The sequence below is a fragment of the Monomorium pharaonis genome, chromosome 10 (assembly GCF_013373865.1).
Source record: "Monomorium pharaonis isolate MP-MQ-018 chromosome 10, ASM1337386v2, whole genome shotgun sequence".
NCBI classification, from domain to species: Eukaryota; Metazoa; Arthropoda; class Insecta; order Hymenoptera; family Formicidae; genus Monomorium; species Monomorium pharaonis.
Window position 1 is genome coordinate 7,812,533 of NC_050476.1, and position 15,463 is coordinate 7,827,995.

At 37.0% G+C, this 15,463-nt stretch overlaps 1 protein-coding gene across 3 annotated transcripts; it reads right to left on the reverse strand.

Moving 5' to 3' along the window:
* Positions 1-1,154: 1,154 nt before the first annotated feature.
* LOC105837910 (lysine-specific demethylase lid) lies at positions 1,155-15,277 on the reverse strand. 3 transcript variants are annotated; one of them, XM_036292831.1, is made up of 19 exons: positions 13,058-15,166; positions 11,065-11,087; positions 10,206-10,422; positions 9,972-10,132; positions 9,474-9,842; positions 9,099-9,377; positions 8,518-9,010; positions 8,177-8,304; positions 7,822-8,016; positions 6,088-6,542; positions 5,744-6,005; positions 4,836-5,664; positions 4,548-4,753; positions 4,219-4,443; positions 4,041-4,122; positions 3,544-3,953; positions 3,195-3,321; positions 2,728-2,870; positions 1,155-2,412 (listed from the first exon to the last, which is right to left on the reverse strand). In XM_036292831.1, exons 1-19 carry the CDS (start codon positions 13,098-13,100, stop codon positions 2,302-2,304), a joined length of 4,758 nt encoding a protein of 1,585 aa, XP_036148724.1. In that variant the 5' UTR covers positions 13,101-15,166; the 3' UTR covers positions 1,155-2,301. The 3 variants fall into 3 exon arrangements, with proteins under 3 accessions (XP_036148724.1, XP_012538542.2, XP_012538541.2); XM_012683088.3 differs by lacking the exon at positions 11,065-11,087 and having other exon boundaries at positions 1,158-2,349; positions 15,025-15,277; XM_012683087.3 differs by lacking the exon at positions 11,065-11,087 and having other exon boundaries at positions 1,158-2,412; positions 15,025-15,277.
* Between the last annotated feature and the right edge of the window lie 186 nt (positions 15,278-15,463).

Below are 15,463 nucleotides of genomic sequence, written 5' to 3' on the forward strand. Positions count from 1 at the left end.
TATACAAAAATATATGTATACACGTCTCATATCAATTCTTTGTTTCACAGCCTGTTTTAAATAAAATGTAGCATACTCTTTGCCGACGATGTACAAGTGGCTAGAATTTATCAATAGAATTAGTATTTGTGTTACAATAAATTCTGTTAAATCGAATTCTTCGACATCTTTCTTATGCTATAATTAGTAATAGAGAACAATAAAAATCTGCTGTATTCATTAGCAAAGCTCGTTTTTGTCAGGGTTTGTCCGACAAGTATACAACTATTTAAAACACACTGTGTTGATTTTATTTTTTCGGGTTTTCATTGCAAAACTCAAAATTCTTTAATTTTTCATCAGTAATTATATAAAATTTTACCTTCCATTTACGATTTATTTAGCCTAAGATAAAAGTTCTTCATTTTTATAAAACACTCTGCGTTCCGCGCACATTTCACATTGGATGGACATTTACGTAAAATCAAATAATACCAACTTTTGAAATAATATAAAGCACAAATTTTTAAATTATATCGACGCTTATTGTAATACTCAATCACAATGGGGCATTTTGGATATAACACTTTTTAAGTCAACACAGCTTAATGATGCAAAAATCAACATTTTTCACATGTTTCTCTAATAAATCTTGTAATCTGTAATGCATTTTCTTAATATTATTTGATTGTATACTATCTCTTTAAAATAAAACTAATTATCTTACCATGTTACATAATTCACAAAACTGTTATATATATTTAACAATATGATCCAGTAACTTAATTTTGACAATTATTTAAATGGATTTAAAAGATGATACAAGTTAAAATCGTTATAATTTTTATGTAATAAATGATAGTATAAAAAAAGAAAACTAATTATTATTTATAATTTATATAAATATTATTTAAACATATCTACATGAAAAATATTAATTATCAATTTAAATCAAAAGAAATATAATAAAATGTAGTTATTTATTATGCTATTAACTTAGGAATTTGGGAAACCTTTCCCTTTTTACGCAATAAAACAATAAAAAGATATAAGATGGAAAATTAGAGTAAAGAAATATAAACACAAAACGCAATAGAGTTGTATAGCCTCTGGTGCAAAAACGATGAATATTTACAGATTACTATTTCGGGAAGGCAGAGTATAGATATGCTAACTTATCTCCTTGTCTCGTTTCTTTTTATTTTATACAAACTATAGCTTATGTTTATTCTATTTTCTGATATACTCTAAAATCTTATGTATAATCTAATCATAATACACACATCTCTCAGTCTATTCTGTACATACGATCGGCGCAAAGAAAATCCTTGCTTATCGCTCTGTGCGCCAAGTAGACATTTTAAAAGCCGATAGAAAAGATCGATGGACATTTGGCCGTCGTAACACATTATATTCCGAAAACGATTGGTTGCTATCATCTCTATGTCCTCGCAACTTATCATTTGGGTTAATCGGCTTGTTAATCCTTATTTTAGGTTATTACCAACATTTAATAGTTAAGGTAACACGCATTTTATAGACCGTGTTGTTAAGATTGCTACGAATAATGCAATCTTGTGGTCGCAGATCGTTAATTATCTCGTGTGAAAATTATTTTGTTATCATCCACAGTGAAAGGTGTGATACAAAATTTTTTTTAAATCGAAAACAATTATTTTCTATAAACAAATCGATTATTATAAAGGTATGTATCACGGTTCATCCGTGATTTGTCTTCCGCTGTCGGAAAAAATGAAATGGATTATTTTTTGTAAAAAAAAGAACAATTCAACGAAACATAAAAACGGAAATACAAACAAATATTTTTATAATCGTGTGCATCGTAAGGTAAAACAGTATCGTTCGTATTTTCGTATTATACAAGCGAATTTCAAGTACGCACGTGTGTGTGGAAGCACAAAATAATTTTTTTGTCTTGCATTGTGCAGCGTTGTCCTAGGAAATTTTATAGATTGACGTATAAATGCAGATCGATGATTGACTAGCGATGCTATTAATATCTAAACATATAATCTTCGTAAATACAAATGTGTGAAGTGCAATTGACAAAAAATGTTCACCATGTATGATAGCTGTATTGTAATGTGACTACGTTATAATACTTTGAGTCTTAAGTTCGCTCGCTCGCTCGCTCGTAAATTATACTTGATAATATACGATCTGCAATAATTTGATGAGAAACAATCATTAACGTTAACTTTGCATCGAGAGTCGCTATCGTAAACGCCCCGGAGCCTTGTGCAGAGCTAACAGACGACACGAAGTGGGCTAGTGAATCCTAGGATGAGGAATGTAGTTTTCCTAGACACCCGCTTCCGTGTCGGTGGTGCTGCCATGGTACTCCTGGGGCTGAGAAAGGGAAAGAAGTGCATCCAGACCTAATGATTCAGCCGGATCTGGCGCGGATCTCGACTATAATGTTTAACACACACACAAAAAAAGACTGCCTCTAAAATTATAGCCGAGTGTAACAAAATAATGCAACAAAACGGAAAAGTGAAATCTTGTCAAATTAAATTTCACGATGTAGGATGTTTACATATATTCGCTGACATGCATATTTATACCTATAAAATAAAATGTAAAATGTGGCCGATAACATATGCGATAATAATATACACACAATTCGATAATGTACATAACCTCTTGTGATTTTACAAAATTAAAAAAAGGAGAAGAAATAGTAAACGGTATACATTATGTTTTTCCGAACACTTTTTTCCTTACCGATGCACTTTGATCGGCTTCTTTACAGTTGCTACAAATATAATCATCTTCCTCCGCAATTTCTGTACGATCCAATCCAACACAATGCATATGGAACCAACCTTCGCAGCCACCATCACACTGAACCCAATCAACTTCTTTACCTAAATAACAAATAAAATAAATATACGTGTTGAAATGTAGACAAAATAAAAGTATAATTTAAGAAACAAATGAGGGTATAATTAAAATACTCCTAAATCAAATCATATATACAAAAATAATTTGTGTGTAACATATTTGATGTGTAACATACTTTATGATTAAAAAATTTATGTACACAATTATTGGCAATATAATGTTTATTATTGACATTATCCATTGCATATATTACGACATATAATTATTATATTGTATATAGACATTTATAATGCTTAGACGATATCATTAAAATCACGTTGCGAATATATTGTAGACAATGTCCTTACCACTAGGCCGCAAACAGTTAACCGCTGCGCAATCATCCTCTTCGTCCGAACTTTCTTGCTTAGTCTTCTTCGTACGATTACCGCCTCGCTTCCTAGGACTTTCTTCACCCTCGCTCTTACGTTTCATCTGCAATTTATGTTTAACTTAAAATTAAGCTGTTTAATTAATATTTGTAAAACTGAGATTATTTCTATATTTAAATTTGGATTTACGTAATAATCTATATTTAGATTATTACGTAAAATAAAATCCAAATTTTACTACAAAAATTTATTAATTTCTAAGATTAATATTTTTATTAATATAACATTTCATTCGAGACACTATCATTATCGAAGAATCAAATACCTTTCGAGGTCCACGTTTTATGGGAACCGGCGAACTGCTTTGTCTCTTTTCTTTAGCGACAGGACCGCCGCTTTTGCTGCGTTTAACCACATTTTTTTCCTCAGCCTTTTGGCGTCCGATTTTCTTAAGTAATTCAAATTCCTCCGATTTTCTCTTCCTACCCCGTTTCTTCACGTCCTTCATTTCTTGATCGATATTCGCTTGGACTTCTTCAAGTGACTTGTATTTTCGCATAGTATTATGATTATTCATGTAACTCAATATGCGCCAAATGTGCTGTGTTTCGTCCAATGCGACTTCTAACAAGTCCCCTTCCATCATAAGTTCTTCCAAACGCGATCTCGTACTCGAAGATAACATGCCAAATGACTCACTGTCACTCGACTGAGTTTTTCGTCGAATTTTCGAGACTAAAAATAATAATATAAAATATAATTATTTTGTAATTAAATATTGAAAATACATTACATATATTTATCACAATTAGAGAAACTCACTATAGGAATATGCGTGCTCATTACTATTAAAAGTACTACATGTTGGTTCCTCATCCAGAGCAACGATATCGTCATCATCATCCTAAAATATTAAAAAAATATTTATTTTTTGTTTTGTTATTTATAAAGATCATTTACACTTAACAGATTTATTGCTCATATTATTATCAATACTTACAGCAGTACTAGGCGTGCTATCGTCCGAATGCACTCCGCTGAGAGGCGCAATAGCCTGTACTCTCTGATGAAGTTCGGGATTATTTGCTGCCTTTTTCAGCTCGCTAGTGATGATCTTTTCCGTCTTCTCCCTTGCCGCAGCTTCAACTAACTTTTGCGACATTACAGAAAGTTTCGCCAATATCGATGAGAGTTCGTCCGTAGCTAATGCTTTCCTCGCTCGATCCTAATTATTATACATATATTGTGTGTGATACATATATATACATATATAATAGCTAAAGGTATCGTTTACTTAAATAATGCAAGAAAATATTTAATAAGACCTACCTGCCAATTCATCGCGCGTTCCGTTAGACATTGCAACGCTTCTCCTTCCGGAACCCGGATCGGAATTTTTTGGAGACTCACTAAGAGAGCCAATATAGTTTCCAAACGAGGTCGTCGAGAACGTAAACAACATGGACATAAAAACTTCATATCCTTCGACGTTGGTTTACCTTTGTACGATGTTTTGGGCAAAGGCACACAGTTTACTGTATAAATAAAATTTCATATATAATTAAAATATCACACACAAATAATAGCTATTTTTGGCTTTTAAATTACTGTACTTACTGTGAAACCAGTCCTTGCAAAGCTCGCATTGGAGCATAGTACCGAATTTTGGTCGCCGGCAAACGCAATACTTGGAATCTTCTGCTTCTGCTTTCATCTTCATCAAGTTTCTTTCTCTCAAACTTCTCATCGCCTCCATTTCGCGCTGTTCTGCTAGCTTGAAAGCAGCTACCACATTTGCCGAGTCGCTGGAATCGTCCAACTTTGTATCACAGACATAAACGGCACCTATGGATTCGTCGCCTTTGTTCTTCTTAGTTTTCATTGCCTGTACGCCGACGCCAATTCGCGGCGATAGAGCTTCCATTAGCGTATAGTGAGAGTTTTTTCTTAAGAATGTTCTCGCGGTCCTTTCTTTCCAAGCTTTTGCCTGCGAGAGGGTAGATTCCAACGTTGGAAGGTCGTTTAGATGCAAAGGAATGTTTCTTCCTTTCCTTAATAAATCGTCCATAGTATCATAATAGGGAAGATTTTCTCTTGACCGTATATCATCAATCAGTTTCGTCCAATTCTTTGCTTTATTAAGTATATCTTGAAGAGTATCCAAACTCGGCAAATACGCCTCAACCTCCTCTGCCTCACGAATAAATTCCTCCACAGCCGCGATGGTTCGTCTATTTTTGGTATTAAGAAACACCTTGGCCTTCTCTTCCCACTTATCAATTGCTTTCGTTAACGCGTGCAATTCTGACAGTGTACTTTCGATACTGACATGAGGTGGTATCGTCATGCCTTTCTCGATTAACTTTACTATTTCTTCGCGACTAACAGACTTCGGATCATCTTGAAGGGATTTTACTTCTTCTAGCCACTGGATCTGTGCCAGTTTCTATAAAAAAAGTTTTATTAAAACACAATATTTTTAACAAAAAAATATACATATGATCTTTATATGTATGATTACATACTTGTTTCAATCGTACTAGTTGAGGTAATTCAATGCAGATAGAGTCACCAAAATCAATGCATTTCTCCAATTTCTCTACGTCGCAATCATCGTCCTTGGATTCCAATTCTGCTGCATCCTTTTGAAATTGTAATACTTGATCAAGTATAAATTTGACACCATCCGATTCCTTAAGTTCACAGCACAAATTAGTTATTTCCTTATAAAAAAGTGTCAATTCTTCTACTGTAAGTTTATACTTGGTATCAACTGTTTGTCTAGTCCTATAAAAATGAAAATTGTAGAAAATAAAATCATGTAAATTACAATACAGCATGGCATAATAAAATCTTACGCTTTACTAACCTCGTGCGTTGTTTATTGTTTAATAGCTGTTGTGCAACGCTGGCGCATTTCTCGGCATCTTGCACAGCTGTTGTTAAAGCTGTCAGTAGTTCACTTTCAGGGAACTTTTTGTTTTCAGCTTCATTTAGGAGTTCTTTCAAGTCATTTAATTCAATTTTATCGTTTTTAGGATCCATCGCTTCCTTCACCTTGGCCACCCACGAATCAAATGATTCGGCCTTCAGTTTTAATTTTTGCAGCATGATTGGCAGCTCATCCAATGTATATCGATAACGTAACGTATGCTTCTCTGGTGGGCAGGAGCATAAATCAGCAAAGTGTCTCAAACAAACTAACTGCAAGTTGTGGCACGAACATGTGACTGCACTGAGAAAACAGGTGGTTTTGCATGCTTCGCACTGTCTCTCGTCATCTGGTAGAAGCTCAAAAGCCTCACGTTCTGCCTCTGTCACACCCTTAACAAAACAAGATCCACAATTCCAGATTCACAATTACAATAAATTTCATTGTTTTAACAAAAAGCGTGTTTTCATAAAACAATAATTAACGCGCAAATATTGTTTCAAGCGGAGTAATATGCGATTTGAAAATTATATTTCACTGAGGCACACACGCATCCATCTGTAGAGGACGAATGTAACGCGTATCGAGGTGTATGGCGGAATTCGGGGTGCTCACGCGATCAACGTGGCGCTCCGCACTCAAGGATTTGGCACGTAAATAGCGCACATCTAGGCAAATTATGCGAAACAGCCGCGGGAAACCTAAGCTGCGCGTTTAGCATCATGGCACAAGGCTTCGAAAACATAACCTTTTTACTCACCTATACTAAGTTACATAACTAGAACAAAGACGCAGCGAATAAGCATCGGCCAGTCAAGGCCGACAGCCACGACCACGAGAACACCACTACGATAACGGCAAGTCCGATGGAATCGGCAATAATAAAAATATGTGGCGACACTAATTACGTTTACAACGTGGACAGATCCTGAATTCTGCCAGTTCTGAACGCCGAATGGTTGACGATACCATTATACCACGGGTACATACATATATGTACGAATTTTGCCGCGCGTCGCGTGTACGTATGTGTCGTGTCGTGTGTATGCGCGTGCGCGCGCGTGTGCATCAGATCCCAGACCGCGCTGACCGCGCCAACCACGCCGACCGCGCGCCGTTGGAACGTAATGTACTACTTTGCCTAAATATATCGACCTTTCATGGCAAAACTATTATCAGTATTCAAACGTTACATCTTTTTTCCGTTGGAAACAAGATTGTATTTTATATCTAATATTTTTTTATCACGTTTCTTGATTATCAATCCAAAACATAAATTTTGCATTTTATATACACACACACACACACACACACAATATATATATATATATATATATATATATATATATATATATAGAATTAAATATTATATTGAATTTAACATTGAACATAAGATACGAATATAGAGCATTTTTTAAATCTGGAAATATTCTATGTTGCGACTTTCAAAAAGTAAATAATTGCAGCCATTAAAAAAATAAAAAACAAAATTAGATTTATATAAAATTATCTAAATAATTAAATATTTAATTATAATAAAAATGACAAATGACAATTAACTTATTAAATTCTCCTTAAGAGAATTCTCCTGTTGTGAAATATTTTAAGTTTTTCTTCTTCAGAAATTAATATTATAAATATCAATATATATAAATATTAATATATATTTACCCATTCTAGTAAGTTTTTCCGCAATTTCTTCTCATCCTCTACCATTTGCAACATGTCGTGATACGTGGCGGTTGCGACTCCGATATCTAACGAATCTGGATCCAATGACATTTTACAAACTAGCTCGTCATGAGAAAATACACAGAACCTTCTTAAGTTGGAATAATGCGTGATGCATTCTCGCCCAATTTTAAGCTGATAACAAAAACAATTAATTTAACTTATATAATCTATGTACAATATCGAGTATATGTAAAATTTGAATTGTTGAATGTTTTAATACTGTTATCATGTGTATTTAGATCAATCACTTTATTCGAATCTAAACTCGATTATCATCTCATAATCTACGTACCCAATCTGCAGGTGCAAAATTTACAGCTTCTGCAAAATTGTAACCCTGATTAAAGCCTGCATGATAAGCTCTGGGAAATGTTACGACAAATTCACCGGCGTGTTGATCTGTTCTAAATACTGGTACTCCTGTTAAACAATTACAAAATTATATCAATCATAAATTTAAAAAAATATAATCTCACAAACTAAATAAATGATCCAAATTGTAGAAACAAATATAGATTTCCTGATTTTCTCTCTTTAATAAAAAAAACCATTTTTACAAATTTATTATGTTAATTATGTGTAAATTTTTTTTACTTCGTTAAAGCTGTTGAAATTTTAAACGGTATGATGTACCTTCACTTGTTAAGATGTTTGGATTCATAATGGTAACAAGTTGATGCAATAAATCAGGCTGGCTGTGAAACAATTCTGGCGCGGCGGACTTCATCGATTGCTCGAAACGTTCCGCCTGAGAACCAGGTACACCATACCATGTCTTTGGTTCGCCCCAATGTAAATAATTAATGGAATAGCTCCAATGATCCTCATTGTGCCAACAGAATGTTGCGAAGCACATGCCGACGTACATCCAAGGAACTTTCATGCCACTAATATCAGCATTAATGTGGCCAAGGACGCTTCCACGTAAAACCGGCAAGTTATTTAAATTCCACGAAGATTCGGCATACTCTTGATCGCAAGTGAACAAATTAACGCTTGTCTTGGTAGGAAATCCGGATCCATGATCCATCGTATGCAAATCGGCGCCATATTCTACAGTGACATCTTCGTCAATGGACGAGACTATTCGCCAGAACTCCTTTTCCACTAGTGATGTCGGCACCATCTACAGATAAAAAATTTTTTAGTTGTATAATAAAGATAAAAAATATATTTAAGAAAAATATACATATATATATTTTTCTATTATTTACATGCACAGGCATATTAAAATAGTCGCTTTTGAATTGATCGGCCATCTCTCCGAATTGTTGCAGCGTGTATTCTCTCTGCGCTTGTTCGAAACCGAACGCCTCCATAGGTTTTGAGACCTCTTCGGCGACGCACTTAGGACATCGCCAGTCGCCCTTTGGAATTTCCGTCAATGGCGGCATAAGGCAAAATGTATGATAGCTGTCATCACATCCGTCACACAATAGCATGTTTTCTTCATTGTCGCCTCTTGCGCAATTGTGACAAATATATTTTGCCAACTAAATAAAAATGAAGAGAAAGATAACACAATTAAATTATATATGATTTCTCATTGTAAATGTTGTAATATAAATCGATCATCAAATTACACTCACAGGATCAAAGTCGTAAACCAGCTTCAAACCACGAGTTTTGTTAGATTTCTTTGCCTCTTTGGTATTAAAGCCCGCCATTTTCGGGCCTGGTCCATAAAATTGTAACTTCTTAAGTTCTTTGCTCTTATCGATATCGCAACTGAGATGTCTACTCTTAATTTTGTCCTTGCACTCATTGTCCGAGTCGCATTCCTCTTTACAGTCTTCTTGTTTAATCGATACATCTTGCTTCTCGTCTTGCCCAGAATATCGCTTAGATCGTCGTGAAAATTTTTCATTTGGCGGTTTAATTTGTTGTCGAGATATTATACCATGTGGCTTATAATCACGGTCTCTCTTCTCGTTTCCGTCCGATTCTGGTTCAAATTTCTACATAAAACAAAACAAAAAAATAATCGTATAATTATTATTAATTTCAGTAAATTATAATTAATTTTACGAAAATGTCACATTGATATCTTGATGAATAATTAATGGCAAGCCAAAAATTTGACTTACAATATCTGACAATGTCTTTCCTTGTTTGAAAACGTCAAAGGGATATAAAATTCTCTCGTAGTGATTCTTCAATATGCTGCCTACGCTTCGTCCAGATGGGTAACCCAATTTATTGGCAATTTTTGCCCATCTTCTCTCTTTAGTCACAGTTTCTATGCCACCTGTAAATGACGCATAGAAATTAAAATCATAAATGTATAAAGGTGTATAACCAAGAAAATAAATAAAACTTACCTTCGTCTGTAACAATTTTATGTAAAGAATACAAGTCCAGTGCTTTACGTTCTACAAGTGGAATTTTCAAAGACGAACCTTGAAGCTCCCAAAACTTTGCAATTTGATCTAAAAAATTAAGTTTTATCCTGGTCTTGGCTTCTAATTCATTTAGCCTTTGTATTCTCGGAACAAATTTGAACTTGTCCACGTCGACGGCAAATGGTGGCTGCCAGTTCTGCAAATCAAAATATTTTATAAATATCTTAAAAAATGATTTACAATTTTATTTTGGCAAGAAAGAAAGAGGATTCTCTCTCTTTCTCGTCCTTCTATCGCCTGTCATTTCTATATATAAAGTTTAAATTCTGAAAAGTATTCCAAATTTAAAGCTGCCTAATGATATGTAATTTGCGTCGACAATGGTTATTACTTATTTATAGAGCTGGAGATCTGGTATTACTTCAGTTCATAACTAAAGGCACAGTTAGTATACGTGGCCCTTACCTTGTTGTAACATAACTAACGTTCGATAGCAAAGAAGATAATTGAATTTTCAAACTTTGATATATATACACATTATGTACACATAAAGTTAAATTTGGAATAAAAATGTCAACGTGTAGGTTTAATCTCGTTAATACAGATCATCTAACAAACCTTTTATATCCAAGTATATTATAAATATAATATATAAACAAATATTTCATCTGTTTATCTCTTATATTTTTTTATTTATAAGAGAGAAATTGCATTAACTGTTATTTATATTTTATTCTTAGTAAACTTGAAGGTCTTCATACAACTCGGTTAGTGCAAAATCTAGATTCTTTCTTATAAAGTATCTATATGTATAATTAATCAATATCACATAATATACCTGCGTAACACAATGTAACAGTCCTGTAACATTTTTAAATATATAGACATTTAATATATACACTATCTGAATAAATTATACGATATAAAACAATTAAACAAAACAATCAATTCTGAAAACTTCCTTATATGATGAGTATTATTGAGAACAAAGAATATTAAATTTTAATCTCTCCCTCTCAAAAACAAGTCCAGATGAATCTCGTACATAGAACACGTTATTTAATGCTAATTAATAAGTACGGTTTTATAAATTTTTAATCACAAAAAAATTAACATTATACTGCGTGGTTTATAAAAGATTACATTCAACAAACAATATTATTTAATCGAGCAAAAGTAAATAAATTATATTAAAGTTAAGTGCTAGAAAATAATACTTGGGTAGATTTATAAAGAAAAATCAATCTCAATTTAAAGAATGTAATACTAATATCGAGATTTGATGCGGTATGTACACGAGAAGATATATTGATAAGTATTGCCCAGAGATTTAATTTTGACTTAGCATAATGTTGAAACGCTCGTAATCGTAAAGCCTGCTAATCAAGCTATCGTTTTACAAGCGTCCAACGCCCGTGTGCAACGTCGTGCACTTCCTACGACACAACTTCCGTAATGGCGGCGTACTCTTGTGAAAATATCAGCTCTCTAGAAACCGTTAGAGATATTCTTTTCGAGAGTATTGTCGTGCTTTTCCATCATGCGCGATGTCGGGGCAAATCGGTGGAAAAAAAAATTAAGCGCAGCGCAGTTTCGCAGAAAATTCTCACGCACTTGTTTACCATGACACGGAATGGAAACACTTATTATTACGATTCTTTCGTCTAGCAATCTGAAACAGAATGATCCGATTGGGCAAACTATATCCTGGAACCGAGGAAAACATACGTAACGCGTAAAAATTAAATGTTTCGACGAAATTAATAACAGATCACATTGTACGTTAAGATATAGAGAAAAAATAGAAAAAAAAATTTTTTTTTTTAAATCTATAATCATATTTACATTAAATAAAATATTAAAAAATAAAATGTATTAACATTTTCTAAATTATAGGAAATATTATCCTGTCTGAAATAAACGATTTAGTTTTTATAAAATTTCTGCTTGGTACTATTCCGAAAAATATTTATTTGAATCCAGCATTTTTTTTTCAATGCATAGATACGACGCAGTTCATCCGAAAACTCGAAAGTTGTGCCCAACTTGAGACACGAAATAATGGCTTCCTTATTGATTCTCTTTGAGAGGATTCGCGAATGGTTAAAGGCTCCTGTGATAAATCGATGCGATCGGAAGCCTTGCGATAAATTCCCCCTCGCGTTTTCAACGATAAAATTTTGGAAATTTCGAAACAAACTCGAAGGTAAACTTGCCGCGGTAGTTTATCTCGCTTCCAGACAGATCGGTTTCGCGAAATATATCGGGAGCACGTCGATTTTACATGTACACGTCATCTCCTGTGTACCTTTCGTATAACAAGAGACATTTGATCGGAATATATATTTCGAAGCCGATTAGAAAGATTTAATCGGTTTAAAGAGCGTTTTTTTTTTAAGTACACATTCACAAATCTCACTTTTTTTCCTTTATTATTGTTGATGAAAATTACTCGAAAAATTGCGCACTGAAATTCTTACGTCACATTACACTTGCTCACGATTAGAATCAATATACAAAGCAGTGTTTTCCTACGATATGATATGATTAGATTAAAAAAAAAACAATGAGTATCGTAAATTATGCAGTATCGTAAATTGATCGTATCGGCACGTAGAAGCAAAAAGAAATATCGTAGAAATAGCTGATAAATTTTAAGTAGAGAGAGAGAGAGAGAGAGAGAGAGAGAGAGAGAGAGAGAGAGAGAGAGAGAGAGAGAGAGAGAGAAAGAGAAGAGGAGAGGGGGGAGGAAGAGAGAATAAACAATCGGCTACAGCCGGGATAATTATTTAAGTATCGATTAGCCGGTGTAGGTAAAAATCAATAATTACTCGAGGGTCCGCGGCGCCTTGGCGCTTTTGATGGGCAGGTCATCCGGAGAGAATGGACGCGTAATCGCGAACGCGTTATCGTTTTACCTTCGCGCGACGCGTTATTTCCCCGTAAAACGCAATCTTCACGGTCGGATATTAAAGATTACCATTATCTCGATGCGCTCAAAACACGCGACGCGGAGCAAGAGCTGTCGGAGAAGGTGCATAATAGATGCCGAGATCCTCTCTGCGCGAAGGAGGAAAAACTTGATCGAGGGGAAAGGCACATGTTTCTAGAGAAAATTCGCATCTCTCTCTCTCTCTCTCTCTCTCTCTCTCTCTCTCTCTCTCTCTCTCTCTCTCTTTCTCGGACGACAGACGCGATCGAGACGATCGTAATCGTCGTTAGATAACAAGACACCCGTGCATTTTTCCAAAGAAGACGAGCTCGAGATATGTCGGGCGTATTCACGCGTTTCCCCCCTCGCGAAAAGCACAAGTCGCGAGAATCCGACCCGACGTTCCCGTGTCGCCCACGCCAGTCTCCGGGGGAAAAAAAAAGGCCACGATTTCCGGCGTCATCGGGATTTTTCCTCTTTACACGCGGAAACAAGATGGCGCAAATCGTTTCTAATGGTGGCATAAACCGAACGACGCGCGATCAACGAATCGTTGCGAGGCTCCGTCCATCACGGGGAAAACGACGCTCAGGTGGGAAGTTTGCGTCGGCAAATAGATGATTTTCCGAATTACGCGGAGGTCTCGCTGCTGCTGGCCGCTGCTCTCTCTCGTCGCGCGGAGTGAAAGGTGACGACAGCGCGGAAAAAAATTATGTCACGCGGCGAACTGCAACGCGACGTGATTCCCTACGTAGGCACAACACACCCGCGCGATGGTAATTTCGTCGTCGTCCCGAACGAGCTGTCGACGACGGCTCGTCCCGTTCGTTCCGTTGCGCGTTCGAAAGGCGCAGGCAGGTTTTTCAAAACGGATCCACCTCCTGTCGCTCGATCCGGTAACGAAGCGGAAACATCGGGCACGGTATTCCCTTTGCCCCGGACCTTTCTCGCGATTATCTCTCCCACCAAAGATGACCGCTCGTCGAGGTGTCTCCGATTGTGTCTCGAGCGATCCCTTTCTATGGCGGTCGTCGCACCGATCGCGGTTATTTATTTTATTTTATTTTATTTTTTTTTTACGCGAGCCGAGCACCGTCCCGCAATCTTTATTTTATTTCGCGTCGCCTTCGCGTCGACGTCCTCGTTATTGTTTTTCTTAAGTGTCGTCATTGTCATCATTGGCGTCATTGGCGACGGCGTCGTGCAAACGTTGCGAACGGAAGTCGTCTCCCGTCCTCGTTATTTCGTTCGATCTCTCGCGCGTCTTTCTCTCTCTTTGGACGCGAACTCTTCTTTTTCCTTTTTTTTTCTTTTGCCCCAGGTTTTCCATTCCCTTCTCCGTCGCTGCGGTGCCGTGTCCCAACGCGACGCGCGACACGCACGGTTGTTACATTTCGTAGACGGAGGGAACACGAATATCTCGTGGGGAAAAACACGCGTGTCTAAGATTCGTGCTAATTGCTAACGCCAATTTTTGCCCTTCTTAAAACTTTTTTTTTTTTCACTTTTGTTCTCGTCGTCGTCGTAATCGTTGTCACGATTGTCGACGAGATCCTTTTACTTATACCCTGCGTAAAAACAAATGCGCCGTTGCAACAGAAACGAGGTCGTACACTTTTCGTTTAAAGATTTCGCCTCACGTGCCCTTTCTTTCGGGCGGCAGAGAAGCGAGAAGAGAGAAGAACCTACGCGAAAGGAAAGAAAGGAAAGAAAGGAAGCGAAGGAAGAAAGGATCGGATCGGATCGACTCGACGACGACGACGATGACGACGATGACGACGACGAAGAGGAGGGCAACGTTCGCAACAGAAGCCAAATGCGTCCGATCTTTCCAATCGTCCGCTCTCGTCCTGCGCTGCTACTCACGGGTGGCGGTTTAATCTTGCAGATGCCGGATCTCTCGGCGATCGGCCGTATCTTGGCGATGTAGGCGAGAGGATCGTGAAACTCGTCGTTGGTCGGCTCGAACACCGGCGCTTCCGGCGGCACCGTGAACTCAAAGTCGGTCTCGGTGCGGTCGCAGGCCACGTCGTGGGCGCCGCGGTTCCCGCAACCGCGGCCCTCGTTGCTCCTCGATCCCATGATTCGGGAATCGCCGCCGTCCGCCACTCTCGACGCTGGCTGGCTTGCTGGCTGGCTGGCTGGCTGGCTAAGGCTGCTTGCTGCTAATCGGCACACGCGCACGTATTCACGCGTGCGCGCGCGCGCGCACGCACGCACGCACGTACGCACGCTCCCCCCCCGTCCGCCCGCTCGCCCGCACAGGCACTTTAAATTCGAGCAATAGCTACCTCGGCACCGTCGA